This window comes from Odocoileus virginianus, chromosome 31 (assembly GCF_023699985.2).
Source record: "Odocoileus virginianus isolate 20LAN1187 ecotype Illinois chromosome 31, Ovbor_1.2, whole genome shotgun sequence".
NCBI lineage: Eukaryota > Metazoa > Chordata > Mammalia > Artiodactyla > Cervidae > Odocoileus > Odocoileus virginianus.
Window position 1 is genome coordinate 6016308 of NC_069704.1, and position 23458 is coordinate 6039765.

General features: G+C 48.0%; 1 protein-coding gene across 6 annotated transcripts in view; it reads left to right on the forward strand.

Annotated features, from left to right (window-relative positions):
* Window positions 1–23458, forward strand: part of ASTN2 (astrotactin 2) — a 996620-nt gene that overhangs the window by 129935 nt on the left and 843227 nt on the right. For all 6 annotated transcript variants that reach the window (XM_070459205.1, XM_070459200.1, XM_070459201.1 and 3 more), the window contains exon 2: window positions 22401–22588. In XM_070459205.1, the coding sequence (XP_070315306.1) occupies window positions 22403–22588 (186 nt within the window). In that variant the 5' untranslated portion in view covers window positions 22401–22402. The remainder of the gene's footprint in view (window positions 1–22400; window positions 22589–23458) is intronic.

The window sequence follows — 23458 nt, forward strand, 5'->3', positions numbered from 1 at the left end:
ATCCTTGCTGTCCAAGGGACTCTCAAGAGTCTTCTCCAACACCATAGTTCAAAAGCATCAATTCTTTGGCTCTTAGCCTTCTTTATGGTCCAACTCTCACATCCGTACATGACTACTGGAAAATCCATAGCTTTGACTAGACGGACCTTTGTCAGCAAAGTGACATCTCTGCTTTTTAATATGCTGTCTAGGATTGTCATAGCTTTTCTTCCAAGGAGCAAGCGTCTTTTAATTTCATGGCTGCAGTCACCGTCTACAGTGATTTTGGAGCCCCCCAGAAAATAAATTCTGTTACTATTTCCATTTCTCCCCCCATCTATTTGCCATGAAGTGATGGAACTGGATGCCATTTCATCTGCATTTTATCTCAGGCATATCCTTTCCTCTCCTTGGGCCTCAGTTGGCTCATCTGTTTGTTTGTTTGTTTGTTTGTTTGAAACCTGTTGCTCCAGGGATGGAAGGATCACTTCCTCTCTAGCCCCTTCCCCTTGTCTAGGAGAGGAGAGCTCTCTCATATCTGTTCCTTCTTTTGGGTCCGTGACCTCAAGGTGAGACTTTCTCATCTTGAAAATGCATTGCCTGTCACACAGCACATTCAGAAAAGAGCATTGATCCGGGGGTCAGAAGGGCAGGCCCTCATCCCGGTCCAAACTTTTATTGTACAGTGACCTTGGCCAAGACGCTTCACCTCTTCCGCCTCAGTGAAGGGTTGCTGTCTCTGGATTATCTCCCAGGGGCCATCCAGCTGTGTTCTCCTCTGCTAAACAGCCAGTACTGTCAGGATCAGCCAGCCATCTCGGGTCGTAGATGCAGCTGCAGTAAGAGGGGCAGTAAGAGGGATGAATGTTTTGGAGCGAGGACCAGGGACTTAGGTCGTATGGTCTGACTGCTGCCTCTGCTGTTGAAATCCCGTGTGGTTTCTGCTTAGTGTCATTTGTCTGAGCCAGATGCTTGTGTGTGTGTGTGTGTGTGTGTGTGTGTGTGTGTGTGTGTGTGTATAATATGTATGCATCCATATGTATAGACATACACATGTATCGCTGAATTTTAATGGATTGTGAGATTATGTGTGAAAGGGTTGATGGGTAATTAATGCTTGTTGTTGTGAGCAGATTTATGGCCAGGAACAGGGGAGTCGTGTTAAGGTCATTTTGCATTTCTCCTTCCTTGCCGATTTTGAAAGTAATTGTGCAAATATTTTTGAAACAGCTGAACCCGCTTTAACATGAAAGAGACCTTGCCCCATGCTCCTCTGGGAGTTCCCTGGAGGACAATCCCGCCGGCAGCTCTCACGGGACTCAGCAGCGAGAAGGTGCTCAGCAGACATTACGAGAAGGAACATGGACTCTTCTGCCTTTTCAGCTGTTTGCCTTCATCCCCATCTTCGCTTCCTCCTCTCTTCCCAAAGTATCCTTTCCTCTTCCTTACTCCTTTCCTCCTTCCCCTCAAGTGTGTTATCCTTACTCGCCTTGTCTGATTCCCTGGGTGTTCTCTGGAAAGAGTCTCCTGAAAGGGCACCTGAAGTCAGCAAGGTTCCAGGCAATAACCTAGATCTGGCCTGCTTGCTTCCAGTTCCCCTGAGTCTAGAAAGTGCTTTGGGGCAGGAAGACCCAAATTCACATCACCATGCCTGCTCCCTATTGGCTGCCAGGGCACCTTGGCAAGCGCTTCACCTTTGGGAAGCCCAGCCTCCCCTCTGTAGAGTGGACTTGCAGATAGCTCCCTGGAGAATATTCTGAGGCTCAGATGAGTTCAGTGTGTGATGGTGCCGAGCACCGTGCAGCTGTCAGAATAGCGTGAGAGGGATCAGAGCACATTATTTCTGCTCCGGACTCTCCAGGCCCTGCATGCAGGGCACCGGCTTTGGCTTGCTGGCCAGGCTGCCTGCAGGGTCCGTGGAGTCAGAGCCCCACGGGAATGTCGTCAGGGCCGCCTGGGGTCCGGCATCAATGGGCTCTGTCTGCCTCATGTGAGTCTTTCTCTTTCAAGGGCATCAGACTGTGGGCTGAAATAGAATTTTTTTTTCCCCCAGAACAAAATCAGAAAGGATTAAGTGGATGGACAGCTGAGCAACAGAGTCTGTTCAGCTCTCCTTTGCTCCACGAGGGCCTGTCAGTCACGTTAGAAAAGAGGAGATGGCTTTCAGAGACCGTCGGGCAGGCGATGATTTGGTCTTTCTCTTTGAGTGCAAAACCAGGCCTCTTGGAGGACAGATCCAGGGATATTCTCGGGGCTGAGAGGGCCTTTTCCAGATGTCAGTTATCTGAAGACAAGAGTGAGGGCCGGGGTGTGTCCTCAGGCTGGAAATACCTCTATCCATGGGTGTGTGCACCACACTGGAGCGCAGATGTGAATTTCTGCCCGTGAATGCGGCCGTCTGCACCTATGAGTGAGATACCAGTGCTCACACATGTGTGACTGGACGTGTAGGATGGAGCATGCGCGGCAGTGTGCGTGTGTGAGGCCTTGCATACGCCTGTTTGCCATGTTGTCAGAGGGTGCACATGTGTGCGTGTATGTGTTCATGGAGATGCCTGCTGACGTGTGTCGCAGGATGCATGGATGTGCGTATGTGCATGGCTACTCACAGTGCTAGTGTAAGGACGGGAGCAGTTCTGCAGGGTGTACATATGATTCTACACGCAGCCCAGTATGTTCTGTGTTGGGGTCTGTGTTCATACATGAATGCTTCAGTCTGTGTATTCATGCATGTGCATGGGAAAACGACTGCGTGAAAACACACGCATTTGTGTGTGCAGGGAGATGCGGGTGCCTTCCGGGGTGTACAGCAGTGCAGACGTTCCTGAGGAGGTATCCGTGCCTCTGAGATGCACATGTCACCTGGCCGGGCACCTCTGCAGGTCCTCTGAGGTTGTGCAAACTTGACTTCCTGCGTTCTGAAGACGCCCCTGGGCTGATTCCCGTGTATATTCTCTAGAGATGATTTATCGAACCTCGTCCCTGCTTCCCATGCCAGCATACTGCCTGGTTGGCCTCATGATGGGCACACCTGCTCATCACAAGGACATTTTGGTCATCACATGGCTCTTTCTAGTGTATTCCTAATGTATCACTCTGTGGACAGGAACCTGCGTGGTGATGATGGTGGCTGGAGTTAAACCACCAAGGGGTCATTAAAGAGCAAAATTCAGAAAAGAAAGAAGTCATGGAGGTGCATGGGATAAGTGCATGGGACAGCAAAGGGGGGGACAACACTGCTCCCAGTTTCCATTTATAATTGTTGTGTGATAGAACTGGCCCATGTGGGTAAGAAGACCCCATGCAGACTGTGGGTGGGAGACATGTGTGTGCTTTCTTTGGAAGCAAGACTGTTCACAATAAGGTCGAGAATATGGTCCAGGCACCACTTCCACTAACAGCATTCTCTAGTTAATCCTCTAAACAGCCTCCTTGGATGGTGTGGCTGCTCCATTTTACAGGTGAGAAAAGTGACGTTCAGAAAGAGAAGCAGGTCATTGGTGAAGCCAGGAAGCTGCTCAGAATCTGGCATGTGGAGCGCAAGAGTCTGTCCTTGATGTCTGGAGGCTGGATTCCTGCTGACCCAATTCCTGATTTACTATTTTTATTTTTGGCCACTAAGTCATGTCTGACTCTTTGAGAGCCCATGAACTGTAGCACGCTGGGTTTCCCTATCTTTCACTATCTCCTGGAGTTTGCTCAAACTCATATCTATTGAGTCAGTGATGCCACCCAACCATCTCATCCTCTGTCATCCCCTTCTCCTCCTGCCCTCAATCTTTCCCAGAATCAAGGTCTTTTCCAGTGAGTTAACTCTTCGCATCAGGTGGCCAAAGTATTGGAACTTCATCTTTAGCATCAGTCCTTTTGGTGAATATTCAGGGTTGATTTCTTTAGAATTGACTAGTTTGACCTCCTTGCTGTCCAAGGGACTCTCAAGAGTCTTCTCCAGCACCACAGTTCGAAAGCTTGGGACAATGCCCTGTCTTCTCTGAGTTTGTTTTCTTGACTCTACTTGAGAACTACGTAGAGACTCAGGAAAGTGGTGTCTGAAAGCGCCAGCACGGGGCCTGTTGTGGTGAAGGCTGAGTTGAGTTTCTGTGGTTCTGGAAGTGGAACCAGCAGTCGGATAAGGGGGCGGGGAGATGTGATACTTCAGAGTCTTTGGTTCCCAGTCCCACCTCCGGATGCTATTCTAGGCTGAAACCACAGTACCCAGAAGGGGTGATTGGACAGACTGATTCTTATTCTCCAGAAACTTACAATCAAAGACAGGCCCCCGGAGCTTCAGGGCAAGTAATCCCAAACCTCCCCGTTAATTGGCAGAAGGGCAGCATGTCTGTGTAGCTCAGAAGAGGTGGTGGTAGGAGCCGCACACTTTGTTACAGACCTCGCCGAGCAAGGCTGGTGTCAGGCCTTGTGCAGGCGCATTATCTCAACGCCCCATATGTGGATTTATTGTTATTTGCAAGCCATAGAGATGTTGGGAGGATGTAATGTGATAAAATGTGCAAACAGCTGGGAACAGAGCTTTGCACATCATATGCACTTAATAAATGTCCATCATTCCATTATCTTACTAGAGTAAGTGGCTACATTATAGCAGGCACTGTTCTAGGCGCTGGGACACAGGGATGAAAGACTGCCTTCCAGCAGTCACACTCTAGTGATTCATATAACGTTCCCCCCCCCCCCCCCCCCCCCCCCCCGCCAGTTTAATGAGGAAAACGAGACCTTGAGAAATTAGGTGACTTCTGCAAGGTTACTGAACTCATAGAGTGGCAGAGGGGGGAAGCCAGGTGGTTGGTTTCAAAGACCCAGCCCTGCTCTTGTGCTGTGTCAGGGAGCTGGTGTGTTAACACGTGGGAAGGAATTGTAGTCTTTCTCCTAGGGCCTCTTGGTTTCAGTTTTGCAGACGGCTTCCGTCAGGTTGAATAGTATTAATCACAGTATGAACTTGGCACAGACAACATTTTATTCAAATATCTCTCCATGAATTTCTCCCTTCTTCCAATCTTCTAGTGAAGGAGTCAGGGTGGAAGGATCAGTCCTCCCGTTTGACGGATGAGAAGGCTGAGGTCTCACCTAGAGTCACAGAGCCAAGACCGGGGTGGAATTCTTCTTTCCTGACTGCTGGTCTGGTGATTGGGGGCCACATTCTGTCCTCTTACCGAGGAATCTGGAATTTAAATCAAATAAAAGGGATTCCAGCAGCAGTCACAGGGATCCCTGGGCCTGACCCTGTGGGAGAAGTCCATGGTTCATCTTCATTTGGGAGCTCCCTACCCTGGTCCAGAAGGACATAGGACATCCTGATCCTTTTTCTCCTCCTCCTCTGATGCAGTCAGGAAATCATGAGGGTCCTTTTCTCCTCCCCAGCCCGTCTGGCCTCCTCTTATGGTCCCCTTCCCGCCACAGGGCACCATCTCTGGCGGGTTTAAATTGTTCTGAATGGTGTGGAATTGCAAGTCAAAAGGGTCCTGTAATCATTCTGCTGACGGCCTGGGGCTCTGTGCTCCGCCGCGTTATAAATAAGAGTAATGGGGTAAAGGCTGAATTGCAATCAAGGCTGCTATGAACACACCGAACAGGCACGGGGCTTATTTAAGGAATCTAGAGGCAGAGTATGCTCCCGAAGCTATGCAGTCAGAGCCAATCAATACCCACTCACTCTCTCAAATCAGGGCCATGGAGATTTTGATTAGGAGGAGGAGGGGCTGGGGGGGATATGGTAGGATCCCAAGCTCTGGGAAGTGTTCAGTATCCATTTGTTCTTTCTTGCATATGTTTTGAGCATCTATTGAGCACCTATTCTGAGCAAGGACTTGAGATAGCAGGCAGCAAGGGGAGGCTAGGCTTTTGTGAAGAAGCCTAGAGACTTGGGTAGCAGAGGGTAAACAATGCGTGAAATAACTCAGTTGAAAATTACAATGCAATATGATAAGCACAGCAGTGAAAGGAAGCAGTGAGCAGGGGCCCCCAACCCAGCTCCGGAGGGAGGGTGGGAGGCTTCACCAAGGAGGAGATGTCTGAATTGTTCCTCTAGTCAGCTACTGCTGCGTAACAAACACACCCCAAACTTAATACATAAAGCAGTTCTTTAGTTCATAATTACATGAACTGGTAGTTTAGGCTGAGCTTAGGCAGGCAGTTCTGCTGCTGCTCTTGGCAGGTCTCCTCTAGGTTGTTTCACGTTCTTGTGGTCGGCTGGCAGTTTTGCTGGCATCTGGATGAATCAGGATGGATTCTCTCGCAGGTCTGGTAGTAGCAGCAGGCTAGCCTGGGCTTCTTGCCGTGGCAGTTTCCAGGTTTTCAAGAGCAGCGAAAGAAAGCAAGACCCTAGTTCACAGGCACTTTTCAAGCCCCTGCCTGTGTCATTTTTGACATCAGCTGTTTTTCCAAAGAAAATCATGCAGCCAACTCTGATTCGGAGGGAGGAGAAATAGACTCATCTCTTGATGGGTAGAGGGAAGATCTGCACTGTCACATTATACTAGTGAAGAGGTTAGGAGGAGGACCATTGACAGATTGGTTTACTTACAGCTGAGTTCTGAAGATTAGGCTTGCATAAAGCAGTGAGAACAGCTGAGGGAGAGAGAACGGTGTGAACAAGATCACAGAGTTATACTTCTGAAGGCATGGGAGAAGCACAAGATGTTCACTTGCCATGATCTGCCCATCAGATGCCGTGGGATCCAGGTTGGCGCTGTTCTGGTAGATGCTGCGGGGGCTGTGGAGTGTGGTGGGGGTGAGGTTGGGGGTTCAGGTGGACCCATTGCTCTTGGGATAGGAGACTGTTCCCTGGTTCCTTCTACTTCTGGGTCTCCATCTCTCCGAGCACCCTGGGCACCCGCTGTGTCTCAGCGCCCCCATCTGTGAACTGGACCAGGGAGTCTCACTCCCTTGGGGCCTCTGCTTTAGTCTTGTGTCAGCCCATCTTTATGAAGCAGGAGCTATTGCAGAAAGTGCTCAGCTACGGAGAGGGGGCCAGAGGAGATGGCAGTCACTCCTGGTTCAGGAGAATCTCGTGATCTAGCAAAGAAAGGAGAAAGTACGGAGCGGCGAGCTTAGAGAATCGCGGGAGGGCTGGGGACCTGGCGGAGGGTTCAGAGCTCGGAGGAGGGGAGGGTGTTTGGGGCAGGGCTCTTGCGAGGGATCAGTGTGGCTGGGGTCTAGAAGGTGGATAATGTCTCTGTGTGGAAGAAGAGATTAGCACCACGGTCCTCAACCTCTTTGACACCAGGCACTGATTTTGTTGGAGACAGTTTTTTCATGGACCAGGGTTGGGGGGATGGTTTTGGGATGATTCAAGTGCATTATATTTATTGTGCTCTTTATTTCTACTATTATTGCATCAGCTCTGCGTCAGATTATCAGGCATTAGATCTCAGAGGTCGGGGACCCTTGTGTGAGGGCAGCTCAGTCAGGAGGCAGCATGAGCAGACTGGGAGGCTGAGCTCTGGCTTGACACAGAGGCGATGGGTTTAGTTCAGTGTCTGGCCCTGGAAGGAATCCATCACGTGAAGGGATCCCTTGCTGCCCACCCCTCCCATCTTGCTGCAGGTCACGGGTGGCATCCCTGGCAGCTGAGTCTGGTCTGATCACCTGTTTGGTTGCTGGGTTTTAGGGAATCCTTTCCCCTCCCTCACCCGCAGCACTGCACAGCGCCACGCTCTCCCTGTCATCACGTTTTGTGACCTGTCTGGTTGCGGTCCAGCAGTGTCACTCGCAGTGGGGTGGGGGCACCTGTAGGTCGAGGTGAAGGTGCTGGGCCTGAGAAGTCAAACCCAGCCACAGATAAGGAAGCGTCCTGGGAACGTCTTCCAGAGGGGCTGAGGGCGCCCTGGAGTGAGGAGGGATTCCTCTCCCCTCTCCCCTTGTGCAGAATCCCTTTCAGGAGTCGGGAAGGTCCCACGTCTCACCTCTGTAAATCTGTGTCTCCCCACCACCACCCCACCTCTGCTTTAAATCCTTGTCTCTGTCCACCCCCCAACCCCCGCCGCAATCCATGAATAGCACTGGATTTCGAAGCTGTGTGTCTTCAGGCAAGTTGCTGTGTTTCTCTGGTCTTCATGATCCCAGTCGGTACGATGGTAGATCAATGATCACCATCCCTTATGTACTCTTTTCCTGCTGTGATTTTTCTATGACTCCAGATCATAGCCAGTAGGAGCCAGACAGAGGGGTCTTGAAGACTTTTCAAGTGAAACAAGAAGTTCTGTCTCTGTGACCTCTGCCTTCTTTTTTCTATATTTGATACTGTGTCATCCTCCATTGCTCTCAAAGCAACCCTATTCTTCTTGTCTTGCTAGTGGCGAGATAGAAGAAGAATGGAAGAGTGAAGAGAAGGCAGACAAGAGACAGGAAATACGCATATGCTAAATGCTGTGCAGGCTCTTCCCAACACTTTGTCTCCCTGAATTCTCACAATGATCACAAGGGATTGCATTTATGATTCCTATTTTCTTTTTTTTTTTTCCTGCATCATGTTGCGTGCAGATCTAAGTTCCCCAGCCAGGGATCAAAGCTGTGCCCCCTGTGGTGGAAGTGCAGAGTCTTAACCACTGGGCCACCAGGGAATTCCCATGATTCCCATTTTCCATATAAAGCCAGGGAAGCAGAGACACTAGGTAAACTTAACTTGTGGAAGGTCACCCAGGAAACTACAGGAAGGAGCAAGGTGGTCTTACACTCACTCACTGTAAGACAGAGAATGCTCCCTGCTCCTCACTTCCCAACTTAAAAGCAGAGGGTGCACCACTTAACCCTTGTAAATAATTATACATGATGGGATGTGCAGATGGAGCATCTTACCCAGGAGGATGCCTGCCCTGGTACTTCTGTCTTTCCCTAAACCCCCCACCCTCCATGTGGACTTGATCTCTCAGTCTTTCTACTAAATGTGCAAATTCCTTTTTTCAGCTCCACTCCAGAAAACACTGGGTTTGGAATCAGGAAACCAGAGCTTGCATTCACACTCTGCCACTTACCTAAATGGAAGATCTTGTGGAAGTCCAATCACCTTTTTCGGCCTCAAATATCTCAGATTAAAAAGGGAGGGGCATTGTGCTACCTACTATATCCGTGTGGGTTTCCCATGAGGCTGCCAAGGCAGTGGACCAAAGCCCTTCGCTTAGCGCCTGGCACATAGGCATTGGTGACCATCCCTGTCCTCAGGGTCCATGTGCAGCATTGTGAAATGGGGAAGGAGAGCAGGCAGAAACATACATTGACTGTATGAAATTTTTTTTTTTTTTGTCTTAAGAAACAAAAGAAATAGCAAACACAAAGAAACTAAGGGTGCATAGCAAAAGCTAAATGACAAAGAACAGGTGAAAAGATGCAACAAGGAGGGAGGAAAATGGTTCAGGAGAGAATAACCAGGGGTAATGAGAATCAGTTCCATCAAGCCTCTGTCTATTTTCAAATCTAATCTGAAACGATATGCTTTTCTCCCTTGCCAATAACTCTTAATTCTTCTCTTCCCCCCACCCTTTATTTAACTGGGTATAACTGTATTATTTACCTCCGCCGAGTGGCTGGGGAAAACAGTTCTGAGTAAAAGGCGCAGTTCCCCAAGGCTGCGGGGTGGACCGGTTGGAGGCAGAGGCAGAGATGAGCGCTGACAGATGGGGGCTGGGAGGGAGGAGGCCCGGGCTTCCCCGGGGACTCTCTTCTGTACTGCCGCTGCAGGGCCAGGCTGGGCCACAGCCCCTGCCGTCTCTCTACCTTCTGTCCCCGCGAGGGACCTCTCAGCCCTAGCACAGGAACGATGCCATCCTGCAGGCGTTTAACCTCACCTGACATCAGGACCTCGTCGACCTACGAAGTGTCCAGCTTAGACACTCAGCCCACTGGCCTCATCCAAAGCTTTAACTGAGGAGCGTTAACCCATCTCTCATGCATGTTCCTGTGGCATCCTGTGCATGCTCTCTTTTCTGGTATCAGGTGGTAGTCTCTGCTGATTTTCCGTTTCCTGCTCTCCTTGATGACTTGAGGGCAGGAAACATAATGTGCATCGAGTTTTGCATTTATGCAACAAGTATTTATGGAACCCCTGCTGCAGGCTAAATACTGAGGATGGCAGTTACCGAGACAGACACAGTCCTATGCTGTGAATGAATATGTGGATGGATGAATGAATGGAAGCAAGAGGAAATTAGTGGGAACTGAGAAAAATACAGACTAGAAGGGAAGGTCTGTGGAGGCAGCATATTCATCCATTTCATCCAGTCTATCCACAAAGTCTCACACTGTGCCTGGCATGTTTTAGACAGTCAATAAATAATTTTGGTAAGGTACATTGTTGAATGAAGGGAATCATGATTGCATTTGTTTTCAGGACTAGCCATGGGACTTCATAGATTTCTAAGCACATTGCTAGGTATGACCTTATTTTCTCTCAGTTCTACATTAGATGTAACTAGGACAAGATTGTAACTACACTCCCCCTGACATACACATACACACAAATTACAAATAAAGAAAGAAAATCATAGAAGCTTTGTGATTTGTTCTGAGATAACCTGGCTAGTTGGTGCATTTACCACAAAAACCTTGACTTTCAACTCCAAATTCAGTGTTCCTTTCACTACCCAGGCTGTGTGATTATTGGCGAAGTAAAAAATATTGGAATATATCCATCCATCCAACCACCCACTCATGTATCCACCATACATCCATTTACCCATCCATGCTTCCATCCATTCATCCATCCCTTTTAATTTATAGCATTTGAAGAGCTTCATTAGCCTCTAAACTTGGACTAGTCTGCTTGCATGAAGGTGTTCCAAGTGGGATCCAACACTTTTTATTCTGCTGGGAGATGTCCATAGATATAGCATGAAAGTGGAAAAAAAAAAAAGTGAAAGTGAAGTTGCTCAGTCATGTCTGACTCTTTGCAACCCCATGAACTGTAGCCCACCAGGATCCTCTGTCCTTGGGAGTCTCCAGGCAAGAGTACTGGAGTGGGGTGGGTTGCCGTTTCCTTCTCTAGGCCGTCTTCCTGACCCAGGGGTCAAACCCAGGTCTCCTGCATTGTAGGCAGGCGCTTTACCGTCTGAGCCACCAGGTGTAGCATAGGAGCCCCCATTTTGCTCTCCTCTCTGCAGAACGCTGTATCTGTCTCTCTGTCTCCTCTGCAGGGATGAGATTCTGCATGTTCTGCGGGCATCCCCCCCTCGCGCTTGTGCAGCCTTCCCACGTTCTTGTCTCTGCTGCTCCTCTGTCCGAAATTCCCTCTGTTCCTTGAGCACCAGCTGAAATTTTGTCCATCCTGTAAGACTCCTCTGAATACTTTCTAGATTCAGCCAGAAGTCATATCCTCTGCTCTAAGCTTCCTGCTTTGAGTTATAGCTGCTTATAGTATGCTTTTTCTCTGTTCCTTGGACTGAGCTCCTGAGGATAGGCTTCCTCAATGCCAGATCTCAGAAAAGGTTGGTTGACTAAATGAATTTTAAAGTGAGCATGTATTTGCATCTGCTACAGAGGTAATATATATTCCATGTAGAAAGCATAGAGAAAAATGAATCATAACATGATTAAAATCACCTCTGATCCCCCCCATTCTTGATGTTCCAGGATACTTCTTTCCAGCTGTATATGCATATACTTATGCCTGGACAGACTCTTAAGATTGTGTATTTTCTATATAAACTTCCTCTGCCTTTCCATGAGAATGTAAGCCCCTTGAAAGTTAAAAGATCTATCTTTCTCTTCATTTGCATTCTTCAGGGTGCTTAAACTTGAGCCAGATGTTGAATAAATTTCTATAGAGTAGTTATATGGGAATTAAGCCGTCGTTGACATCCTGAGTTGCCATCTCCTCTCTCTGTCTTCTGGGAATGTCCATCTGAATTCAGATTTGGGCCAGCTCAGTTCAGCTCACCAAAGACGTAAAGAACCTTCTTCTTTATATTTGGTCACTGTGTTGGTCACAAGGACACTCATGTAGCTGTCATGTGTCCTTGTACCAAAGTCTAGGGAGAGAAGTCAGCTGTAGAAACAGATCATTTTAACGTAGGTAAATACCATGTTAAAATAAGATGCTATAGCAGCATATATGAAGTCATATGTAAGAGATGGAACTGCAGAATGCTCACTGAGGATCAAGTTTAGTGTTAAAAGCTTGTTTATTTGTATTATCTCATTTAATTCTCACAACAACCCTATGAAGCTGGTACTATTAATGTTAATCAAATTTGATAGTTGAAGCTTGAAGAAGCTATAAAGCTTCTCCAAAGGCATACAGCTTGAACATGGGGCAACTGGAATTCAAAATCAAGCAGTTGGTCTCCAGTCTGTGATCTTATACAGCATGCAATATTTCCTCTTTATAGAAGCATAAAGAGGGTGTTCCGTGGGGGTCAAGGAAGTCCTCCAGAGTAAGGGATGGGGTTCAGCAGGACAGGTTATCCCAAACTCTGAAAAAGCAACCCAAAGATGTAGAATTAGGAAACAACATCACGTACGTGGAGGATCACATAAAAATTTGATGAGATTTAACACATAAGTACAAAGAAAGGTGTGAAATAAGGTAAGGCAGGGCAGAGGAGAAATGCAGATGGCAGGCTGGTGAAGTTAGTTTTCTTCCTGGTAGGAATCAAGAGCCATTGAATGGTTTTTGGCAAAGAAATGGCATGAGCACATTTGTAAATTAGACATGTAATCTTGGTAGCCACTTGCAGGATGGGAAGGAAGCCTGGGGACAAGGATCCCAGTTGGGGCTGCTAGGAAGTCTCCGTTTGCCCTCGAGATCCACTCTCCATGCTTTTCCTCCCCCCTGGGAACCTTGGCAAGCCCAGCTGTCTGGAGCACCCTGGAGTGTTTGCGTGAGGTTGGCCTGTATTAGGCACTTGGAGGAGATTCACCTTAGAAGGTAGGTGACCTGGTGCTGGGTCCTGACCTCCGTGCTGGGTCATGCCTTGTCAGCAGTTGGGTTGTTTTCCTGGATTACACTACCTGAAGGTCACAGCAGCTGCCTGGCAGCCCTTTCCTACAGCTGTGGATCTTTTAGGGTGTTACAACCCACCCTCCTTTTGCCCGCTCTGGCATAGGATGGTAATAACGCCTTGCTTTTGCCAGCTCTGGGGAGCTTCATTATTGGCTGACCTTCAACCTGCCTGTGATGATTAATTTGTCATCTTGACTGGGCTAAGGGAGAGAGAGCTGGCAACACATTACTTCTGGGCTTGTCTCTGAGGGTGTTTCTAGGAGAGATTGGCATTTAAATAGTTGGACTAAGTAAGGGAGAAGGCCTTTGTGAGTGCAGGTGGGCCTCATCTAGTCCCTTCGGAGCCCAAATAGAACCACAAGGTGGGGCAAGGCCTGATTTGTGCTCTGCTTGAGCCAGGACGTCCATCTTTTCCTGCCCCATGGCGTTACTCCTCTTGGTTCTCAGGCCTTAGCTCAGACTGGTACTTACACGTTTGGCTCTCCTGGCTCTCCAGCCTTTGGGTTTGGACTGGAGCCATACCACTGGCTCTCCTGGGTCTTCAGCTGGAATATGGTGCACTGTGGGACTTCTTAGCCTTCATCATCATGTGAGCCAGCCCTTCATAATAAGTCTCTTTCTACATGTTTATATATGTTCTATTGCTTCTGTTTCTCTGAAAACGCTAGTGTTGTGTTAGTTGCTAAGTTGTGTCTGACTCTGTGACCTCCTGGACTGTAGCCCGCCAGACTCCTCTGTCCATGGAATTCTCCAGGCAAGAAGACTGGACTGAGTGGCCATTTCCCTTCTCCAGGAGATCTTCCCAACCCTGGGATCAAACTCCAGGTTGCCTGCATTCATAGGTGGATTCTCTAATGGCTGAGCAACCAGGGAAGCCCACGACACTCTCAAAGCCTTTGTGAATGATCCCATTATTAAAGGCATCTAGATCAGCTCATGTGTCTTCTCTTTTCTGATGAGACCCTGACCGGCCCAGAGCCACCTGAAGCAGTCCACAGGAGAGATGATACAGGTTGGCAATAAGGCAGCCGCCGTAGAGGTGACAGTGTAGAAATGACAGTGAGGGGCGTATATTTGAGGTCTGCTTCCCAAGCCCACTCAGCAGGACTTACTGCCTCACGGTGACCACCCATGGAGGCTGTTACAGTTAATGGCAGGGTGCGTGAAGTCAGTGTCCCTACCTTCCCCAGCTCCCTCTGCGTAGGCAGTGAATTCACCCCACATAATGTCTGGCCCCCCAATCCCCCCCACCACCCCTCTCCCCGGCGAGGCAGAGACCATTTGCAAACTCATCAGAAGTGCTCTCTGGCCTTCTGTGAATAATCTGCCGGAGGGTCAGCTGGTGCTGTGGAATCTGAAGGACCGGTTAGTTAGCCACTTGGGAGATGTTACCAAGATGGCTGGTGATCAGAAGAGCTGCTTATTTTCATAATGACCTTCAGGAATTAAATAAAAATACAATGAGTGCCATAGATTAGGAAGAACAAGCCAATTAAAACCACAACACGCCTTCGGGATTTTTTTGTTTCTTTTCCAGGAGGCTGAAAGGCATCTGTGGCTGCTGAGACGGGATAGAGGTCTTCCCAGAATCACTGATGAAGGCTGATCCTCTCACTTGGCTTTAGCAGGCAGTAGAGGGGATTTGAGCCTGTTGAATATTTCACGAGTTGCAGCCCATGTGGGGAGAACAGTGAAAGGTGAAGAGGCAATCCCTGGGTTTCTTTATGATTCCAATATAAAACTAAGCTTGTTGGGGTGGGAGGGAGGCAGGCGTTGGAGTCAGTCTACCGCTGGAAGGCATGGTGCACCATTCTCCCACTTTAATATCTGCTGTTTCATTTTATATTCATCATGTCAGCATAATCTGCCTTTATGGGAATCGTCTTGGTTCCCGACCAAATGCGTTTCGTCCCCCTTTTGCTTTAAGTTTGATTGTAATATGACTTGAAGACTTCAATGAAATGTTTATATGGAGGGAGCAGGGGAAGAGGAGAGGGAAAATGCAATTGGAAAATCAATCAGCGGGGAATTTCAAGAACGAGCCTCGGTTACGCTACTGTTTCTTTGACCCGTTTTTAATGGACCCAGGACCAGCTCTCAGATCAAGTCCACTCCGCTGACTCCCTGCTGCATGCTAAAAACTATACCCTGTTGCCAAACATTCAATGCCCTTAACTCTGTCTGAACCACATTCCCAGCCTGACATTCTGCTGCCTGCCTCCTTGTGCATTTGGCTTTGCTTCCCTGAGACACCAGCCTCCCAGCCCATCTCTCTGCCTCCCCCTGTCCTTCAAGGGCTACCAAGATACCCATCCTCTGCAAAGCTCCTGTTACTACAGTTTGAAGACCTTCTTGGTCTCAAAGCTAGGTAGGAGAGTCCCGTCCCACAATCAACTTCCCGATGGACCTTTACTTTCTTTTTAATTTCCTTGTGAGACTGAACTACCTTCATCATCTTATTATGGATATGTGTATGAGTGTGTGTATGTGTATTCATCATCAGCAGTAGTCTAATTTTTAGTGAGCTCTTACATATGCTCAAGTACTTGAAAATGTGACAGGAATAAGACAAACAAGGTTCCAGGCATCCTGGAGAGACAAGTATTAAATGCATGTTCATGAAAACACATGGAATAAATTTCTAACAGTGATATGTTCCATGGAAAGTGCTTGTAGAGGTGATATAGTGGAGAGTAGATGTATATGGAGAGCAGCAATTTATTATCTTTTTAAAAACATTGAAGTATAGTTGATTTACAGTGTAGTGTTAGTTCCAGATCTACAGCATAGTGATTCAGTTTTATACACAAATTTTCAGATTCTTTTCCCTTATAGGTTATTACAAACTGTTGAGTATAGTTCCCTGTGCTATACAATAGGTCCCTGTTATTCATCCTTTTTGTATATAGTGGTCTGTATATGATAATCCCAAACTCCTAGTTTATCCCTCCCCTCACTGTTCCTTTTTGGTACCTATAAGTTTGTTTTCTCTATCTGTGGATATCCTTCTGTCCTATTAAAAAAGTTCATTTGTACCTTTTTATATTCCACATATATGTGATAATTGTCTTTGTCTGACTTACTTAGTATGATCTCCTCAGTTCAGTTCAGTTCACTCAGTCGTGTCCGACTCTTTGTGACCCCATGAACCGCAGCACGCCAGGCCTCCCTGTCCATCACCAACTCCTGGAGTCTACCCAAACTCATGTCCATTGAGTCGGTGATGCCATCCAACCATCTCATCCTCTGTTGTCCCCTTCTCCTCCTGCTCCCAATCCCTTCCAGCATCAGGGTCCTTAACAATGAGTCAGCTCTTTGTATCAGGTGGCCAAAGTATTGGAGTTTCAGCCTCAGCATCAGTCCTTCCAATGGACACCCAGGACTGGTCTCCTTTAGGATGGACTGGTTGGATCTCCTTGTATTCCAAGGGACTCTCAAGAGTCTTTTCCAACACCACAGTTCAAAAGCATCAATTCTTCAGTGCTCAGCTTTCTTTATAGTCCAACTCTCACATCCATACATGACTACTGAAAAAACCATAGCCTTGACTAGACGGACCTTTGTTGACAAAGTAATGTCTCTGTTTTTTCAATATTCTGTCTAGGTTTGTCATAACTTTCCATCCAAGGAGTGTCTTTTAATTTCATGGCTGCAGTCACCATCTGCAGTGATTTTGGAGCCCAGAAAAATAAAATCAGCCACTGTTTCCACAGTTTCCCATCTATTTGCCATGAAGTGATGGGACTGGATGCCACCATCTTAGTTTTCTGAATGTTGAGCTTTAAGCCAACTTTTTCACTCTCCTCTTTCACTTTCATCAAGAGACTTTTAGTTCTTCTTCACTTTCTGCCATAAGGGTAGTGTCATGTGCATATATGAGGTTATTGATATTTCTCCTGGCAATCTTGATTCCAGCTTGAGCTTCCTCCAGCCCAGCATTTCTATGATGTACTCTGCATATAAGTTAAATAAGCAGGGTGACAGTATACAGTCTTGACATACTCCTTTCCTGATTTGGAACCAGTCTGTTGTTCCATGTTCAGTTCTAATTATTGCTTCCTGACCTGCATACAGGTTTCTCAAGAGGTAGGTCAGGTGGTCTGGTATTCCCATCTCTTTCAGAATTTTCCACAGTTTATTGTGATCCACAGAGTCAAAGGTTTTGGCATAGTCAATAAAGCAGAAGTAGATGTTTTTCTGGAACTCCCTTGCTTTTTTGATGATCCATCGGATGTTGGCAATTTGATCTCTTGTTCCTCTGCCTTTTCTAAAACCAGCTTGAACATCTGGAAGTTCATGGTTCACATACTGCTGAGCCTAGCTTGGAGAATTTTGAGCACTACTTTACTAGCGTGTGAGATGAGTGCAATTGTGTGGTAGTTTGAGCATTCTTTGGCATTGCCTTTCTTTGGGATTGGAATGAAAACTGACCTTCTCCAGTCCTGTGGCCACTGCTGAGTTTTCCAATTTTGCTGGCATAGTGAGTGCAGCACTTTCACAGCATCATCTTTCAGGATTTGAAATAGCTCAACTGGAATTCCATCACCTCCACTAGCTTTGTTTGTAGTGATGCTTCCTAAGGCCCACTTGACTTCACATTCCAGGATGTCTGGCTCTAGGTGAGTGATCACACCATCGTGATTATCTGGGTCATGAAGATCTTTTTTGTATAATTCTTCTGTGTATTCTTGTCATCTCTTCTTAATATCTTCTGCTTCTGTTAGGTCCCTACCATTTCTGTCCTTTATCGAGCCCATCTTTGCATGAAATGTTCCCTTGGTATCTCTGATTTTCTTCAAGAGATCTCTAGTCTTTCCCATTTTATTATTTTCCTCTGTTTCTTTGCATTGATCACTGAGGAAGGCTTTCTTATCTCTCTTTGCTATTCTTTGGAACTCTGCATTCAGATGGATGTATCTTTCCGTTTCTCCTTTGCTTTTCACTTCCCTTCTTTTCACAGCTATTTGTAAGGCCTCCTCAGACAGCCATTTTGCTTTTTTGCATTTCTTTTTCTTGGGGATGGTCTTGATCCCTGTCTCCTGTACAATGTCATGAACCTTTGTCCATTGTTCATCAGGCACTCCATCAGCTCTAGTCCCTTAAGTCTTTTTCTCACTTCCACTGTATAGTCATAAGGGATTTGATTTAGGTCATACCTGAATGGTCTCATGGTTTTCTCCACTTTCTTCAATTTCAGCCTAAATTTGGCAATAAGAAGTTCATGATCTGAGCTATAGTCAGCTCCTGGTCTTGTTTTTGCTGACTGTATAGAGCTTCTCCAACTTTGGCTGCAAAGAATATAATCAATCTGATTTTGTATGATTTCTTGGCTTATCCATATTTTTGCACATGGCATTATTCTCTTCTTTGAATGGCTGAGTAATATTCCATTGTGTATATATACACCACATCTTCTTTATCCATTCATCTATCAATGCACATTTATGTTGCTTCTGTGTGTTGGGTTTTGTGAATAGTGCTGCTATGAACATAGGGGTGCATGGATGTTTTCAAATTGTAGTTTTGAAGAGGAGTGCTTTAGGTAAGGGGCTTCCCTGATAGCTCAGCTGGTAAAGAATCCACCTGCAATGTGGGAGATGTGGATTCAATCCCTGGGTTGGGAAGATCCCCTGGTGATGGGAATGGCTACCCACTGCAGTATTCAGGCCTGGAGAATCCCATGGACTGTATAGTCCATGGGGTCACAAACGGTAAGTGCAGCATGGCCTGTCTGCGTAGGTGCTGACTGGACTGAGGGACAAAGACTGGGAGTGAGGCAGCTTCCGAGGTTTGGGTGGAGAGTTCCAGAGAGACTGGACAGAAAGTGCATATGCACTGTGGCAAGAGGAGCAGCCGGAAGTCCGGCAGGGCTGGCGGACATGCTGAGGGAGTGATGCTGGAGCTGGCTCAGGATACTGCAGGGTTTCCCGGGTCGCATTAAAAGGAGAATGTGCACATGCATGGACAGTGACATAGGGCTGCGTTAGAATTCCTGCTGTTAAAAGGATGGTGAGTTTCCTGAAGGCAAACCTATGCCTCATTTCACTCCGGATGCTAAGCTCCTAAGCCACCTGCCATCGAGTAGGTCCTCGGTAAGGTGTGTCGAATGACTAAGCAAAGAGACACGTGAATAAATGAACGCGAGAACGAATGACTGAGGCCTTCTGCTTCCGCTAAGGCAGTTTTCCCTCTGAGGTTTCCTGCCCCTTGTCCCCACCCAACAGCAGTTCTTTTTCTTCTTCTTCGTAATAGCGTATGGCCGGAGCCATTCTCTGTGATTCAATATTTACTGTGTTTCACACACTGTTATTATCATTTAGCGTTTGCTATCTGCTGACTGTGCACTCATCGCCATAGCAAGCAAAGAGCTCAATCTAGTTTTGGTCCTTGGGCTAATTCAGTCAAGGAAAAGGAAGGTGCTGTAAGAACTGGCACAGTAGAAATTGATGTGGACTGGCAGTCCACTCATCCAGCTGGGTACCAGCTCGCCAGTGACCTTAAACCGGTGCCTAAGCCCGTGTGACCCTCCGTGTTCTAATCTGAACACGGGGATGGCAACGTGCTTCAGTGATGGGCTTTCAGGCACGGGCCGGACGAGCCCCAGGAGTAATAGGTGCAGATTTCAGCAAGCCTCCCCCCACCCACCAGCCTCTGCCCCCTTCTGAACCCGGCTGTGTCCGCCCGATGCAGCTGCCCCCCGGGGCTCTCTGCCCATGCCACTTCAGGGACTCTGAGCGCAGTCAGTGCCCACCCCGCCAGCGGCACGCAGATCTTCTTTCTTGAGCTGCTTAATGAGAGGCAACAATTTCCAGAGGCAAATCCCGGTCCCTGGGTTCCCTGGACATCTGGTTCTGGCTCTGATGCACTGAGAGAAAAATGAGCAAGGCACCAAACAAGGCCATTCACCATCGTGTCTTCACGTTGCCCTGGCCCAGCTGGCCGGCTGCCAGAGAAGCTGCTGCCAAGTCCGCGGGTGCGGAGGCTGGCGGCGGGGAGAGGAGGTGCTGGGGAGAGACCTGCCTCATAGACGGGGCGCTGTGCCGCCAGTGTGCTCCCCGGGGCCGCACAGCGAGCTCTGGGGTCCTTCGGTTCTCAGTCGGGATGCATTCCCTGGACCGTCTCCAGGCCTGCTCCACTCTGCACACAGCAGGGGATCCCCAGGCAGGTTTTCCCTTGGATGAGTAACTCACTCTGTATCAGCCGCTTTGCCCTTGCTTTGGGATGAGGTGGGAGGCTGTTGGTTTAGAGTGGACGAGCGCTGACTCAGGCAGTGGCAGGATTCCTCTGGCTTCTGGTTGAGAATAGGCAGGCCCAGGGTGGAAGAAGAGAGTCAAGTCAAGAGTCCCTTGCAGGACTTCCACAGTGGTCCAGTGGTCGAGCATCTGCGTGCCGATGCAGAGGGGACACCGGTTCGATCCTTGGTCCGGGAAGATCCCACGTGCTGTGGGGCAGCTACGTCCTTACGCTGCAACTACTGAAGCACGTGTGCTCTAGAGCCCGTGCCCTGCAACGGGAGAAGCCGCTTCAGTAGGGAACCTGCACCCCGCAACGTGAGCGTGAACCCTGCTCGCCGCAAGTGGAGAAAGCCCGCCCATAGCAACATGGCCCCAGTGCAGCCAAAAATAAATATGCAAATGAACAAACTTTTTTTTTTTTTTTTTTTAAAGAAAAGAAGCCCTTGCAGTAAGTCAGGCAAGAAAGGAGGCTGTCTGGGCTCAGGTGGTGCAGAGGAGCTGAGAAGTGCTGCGTTTCCGGTGCCTTTTGAAAGATTTCCTGATGGGCTGGATGAGGGGTGGGAGAGAAAGCAGGCAATCAAGAATGTCTCGAGTATAATTTTTTTTTATAAGCAGCTGAAGGGTGAATTAGATCCTGTCCCTATTAATAATAATAATGATAATAAATATTAATAGCTAACTTTTTATAGCACTTATTAAGTGGCAGATGCTCTTCCCCTGACTTTTGATTGTGAACCTGAAGGAGTTAGAGTCTATGGGGGGAGGTGGACGATACAGGAATAAATCAGTAGCATTTGGTGAAGAGATATCATCGTCTCATTGCTTCAAGGTGACTGCTTTTAGTTCAGTGTGACTAGATGGGGGCTGCCGTGGGCCTGGGGAGAGCTGGCTAGATAAGAAGGTCTAACACATCTTCCTCAGCAGCCCTCCTCAAGCTCACATGTGTGTGTGTGAACAGGAAGCCTTGGGGGACTAGGGGAATACTTTCTCTAGGCCTGCTCCATAGCTGGGTCCAGAAGTCCAAGCCTCATACACTATTAAGGCTACTAGTCTGTGGATGGATGGATTGCTTCTGTTTCCTACAGTAACTGATTTGAAGAAAGATCTAGTAATTCTCCAAGAACCCCATCACCCTTCCCCTCTATTCACAGGACATGCTGATTGGCCTTGTCCTTCAAAATATTTTCAGGGACATCTCCCTTTAGTAGACAGCACAATGAGAGTATTGTAGATTCCAAAGAAAGAACGCTTTTGGTACCATATGTCCTCGCCCTTCTTAACAAGAAGCTATGTTGGTATAATTGCATTGAATGGAAGTACTGCTGAAGTGATATTTCTTATTTTTAAAGCATCTTCAGAGGGAAAAACAGCATAGAGGCAAGAGTTAGGAAGTTCAAGTTAGGTGACCTTACAATTGACTAGGAAGTCCTAACTTCCCGTTGGTTATAGGAGATCCCTGGAGTGGGGAAGAGGGTTTTCAAGTATTTTTCAGCCATGGAAACCTTTGTCAGGACTTCCTTGCTTGAGAGTACTATATGCACACCATGAGGAGGGGAATGGAGCTGCTCTGACTGCCGCAGGAGAAATGGCTCAGAACAATCCACTTGCCAAGCTCCTTTCCCGTAGAGGATGATCCTGAGCCCCTCAGCTGGGCCAGATGTTCTTTTGGGCCTTTCCAGCTCTGTGGTTCTGCATTTCTGCCATGAGAATTTCCAGCTGAACTTCTAAAGAGTTCACACTCTGAGCGCCCCCTTCTTCCCATTCAGAGGTCCTTCCTTCACCTGCTTTAGTTCCATGGTCTCAGAAGGACGTGCGCACCTTCTTCACCTCTTGCTTAGCTTGTTTCCATCTTTGGAGTGGAGTGAGTTCCCCTATCATGCACGGTGCTATCGAAAGGGCGCCAGGCAGACCTGGGTTCAAATCCTGCTTCTGCCACCCTGCTGTTCTGGGATAACCTTGCTACAAGCTGACTCACCTGAAAATGAAAGTGACAATCTCTGGCTCATGGATTTTTTTTAAATTTTTTCCCTTTATATTGGTGTATAGCCAGTTAACCATATTGTGAGTTTCAGGTGCAAAGCAGAGTGACTCTGGCGTATAGATTTGATGCTGGGAAAGGCATCCAGCACAGAGTAGATGTCTTTGGAGCTCCCAAATGCGTGTTTCTCCTCTTCTGCCCAGCGTGCTGAGGCCTGGCCTGCCGCTCACCCAGCGTCTTGGCTCTTGTCTTGCAGAGATGTCGGGCACAGCTGCGGACATCTCGCTGGTCCACTGGCGGCAGCAGTGGCTGGAGAACGGCACCCTGTACTTCCACGTGTCCATGAGCAGCTCCGGGCAGCTGGCCCAGGCCACCGCCCCCACCCTCCAGGAGCCCTCGGAGATCGTAGAGGAGCAGATGCATATTCTCCACATTTCTGTGATGGTGAGTGAGTGGGAACTCAGGAGGGGGCTTCAGGGAGTGGGGGCGGGGAGGTGATGGGGAGGGCAAGGTGGGGAGCCCATGGCAGGAGGCAAGGGATTGCCAGCAGGTGGAGGGAAGGATCTGGCTGAGTACGGGAGGTCAGAATGATAAACAGAGGGTCAGATGGATTCCACAGTGTCACTTGGACTGATGTATACTCGTCCATCATCTGTCAGCTGTGACAAGCTAATTGTGCTTCAGAGGAGAAAATAAAGGGTCTCCAACTCCTTGGCCTTTTGGCCGACATCTCTGGGAATAGCTGTTTAACATCTGTCATGTGCTCGGCCTGCTTGGCTGAGGGCTGAGGTTCAGTGCTCTAGCGCAACTGGCCTTTCCAAGAAAGACTGAGCAAACAAAATTGGAGTGGGGCTGCCCTTTCCCAAGCACCCTTGATGTGTTTTAACCCTCAAAACACACTCTTCAGTGTAGACCGTGCATGGTGGCCCCCGGAGCTGAACTCTGCATAGCCAGGGCTATTACACACCATCCCCCCGCCCGGCCCCATTGCCCGCACTCACATTTGTGAGTACTGAGTCAGAGAGCAGAGAAACTTACCCAAAGTCACACAGCTAGGAAGAGATGAGCTGCTCTTGGGTATTTGAACCCAAGTGTGACGTGTCTGGCTATAAAAACTGAACTCTTCTCTACACTCATTTTTTCTTTTTTTTTTTTACACTCCTTTTTTCAATGCAAGTATTTGTTGACCATGTGTCAAGCTCTGCACCGGGCACATTCATGGGCATTATTTCATTGCATTCTCCCCAAGAAGTCAGGCATGCCACCTCCATGCTAGAGATGAAGTTATGAACACAGAGAAGTGAAGTGGCCTCC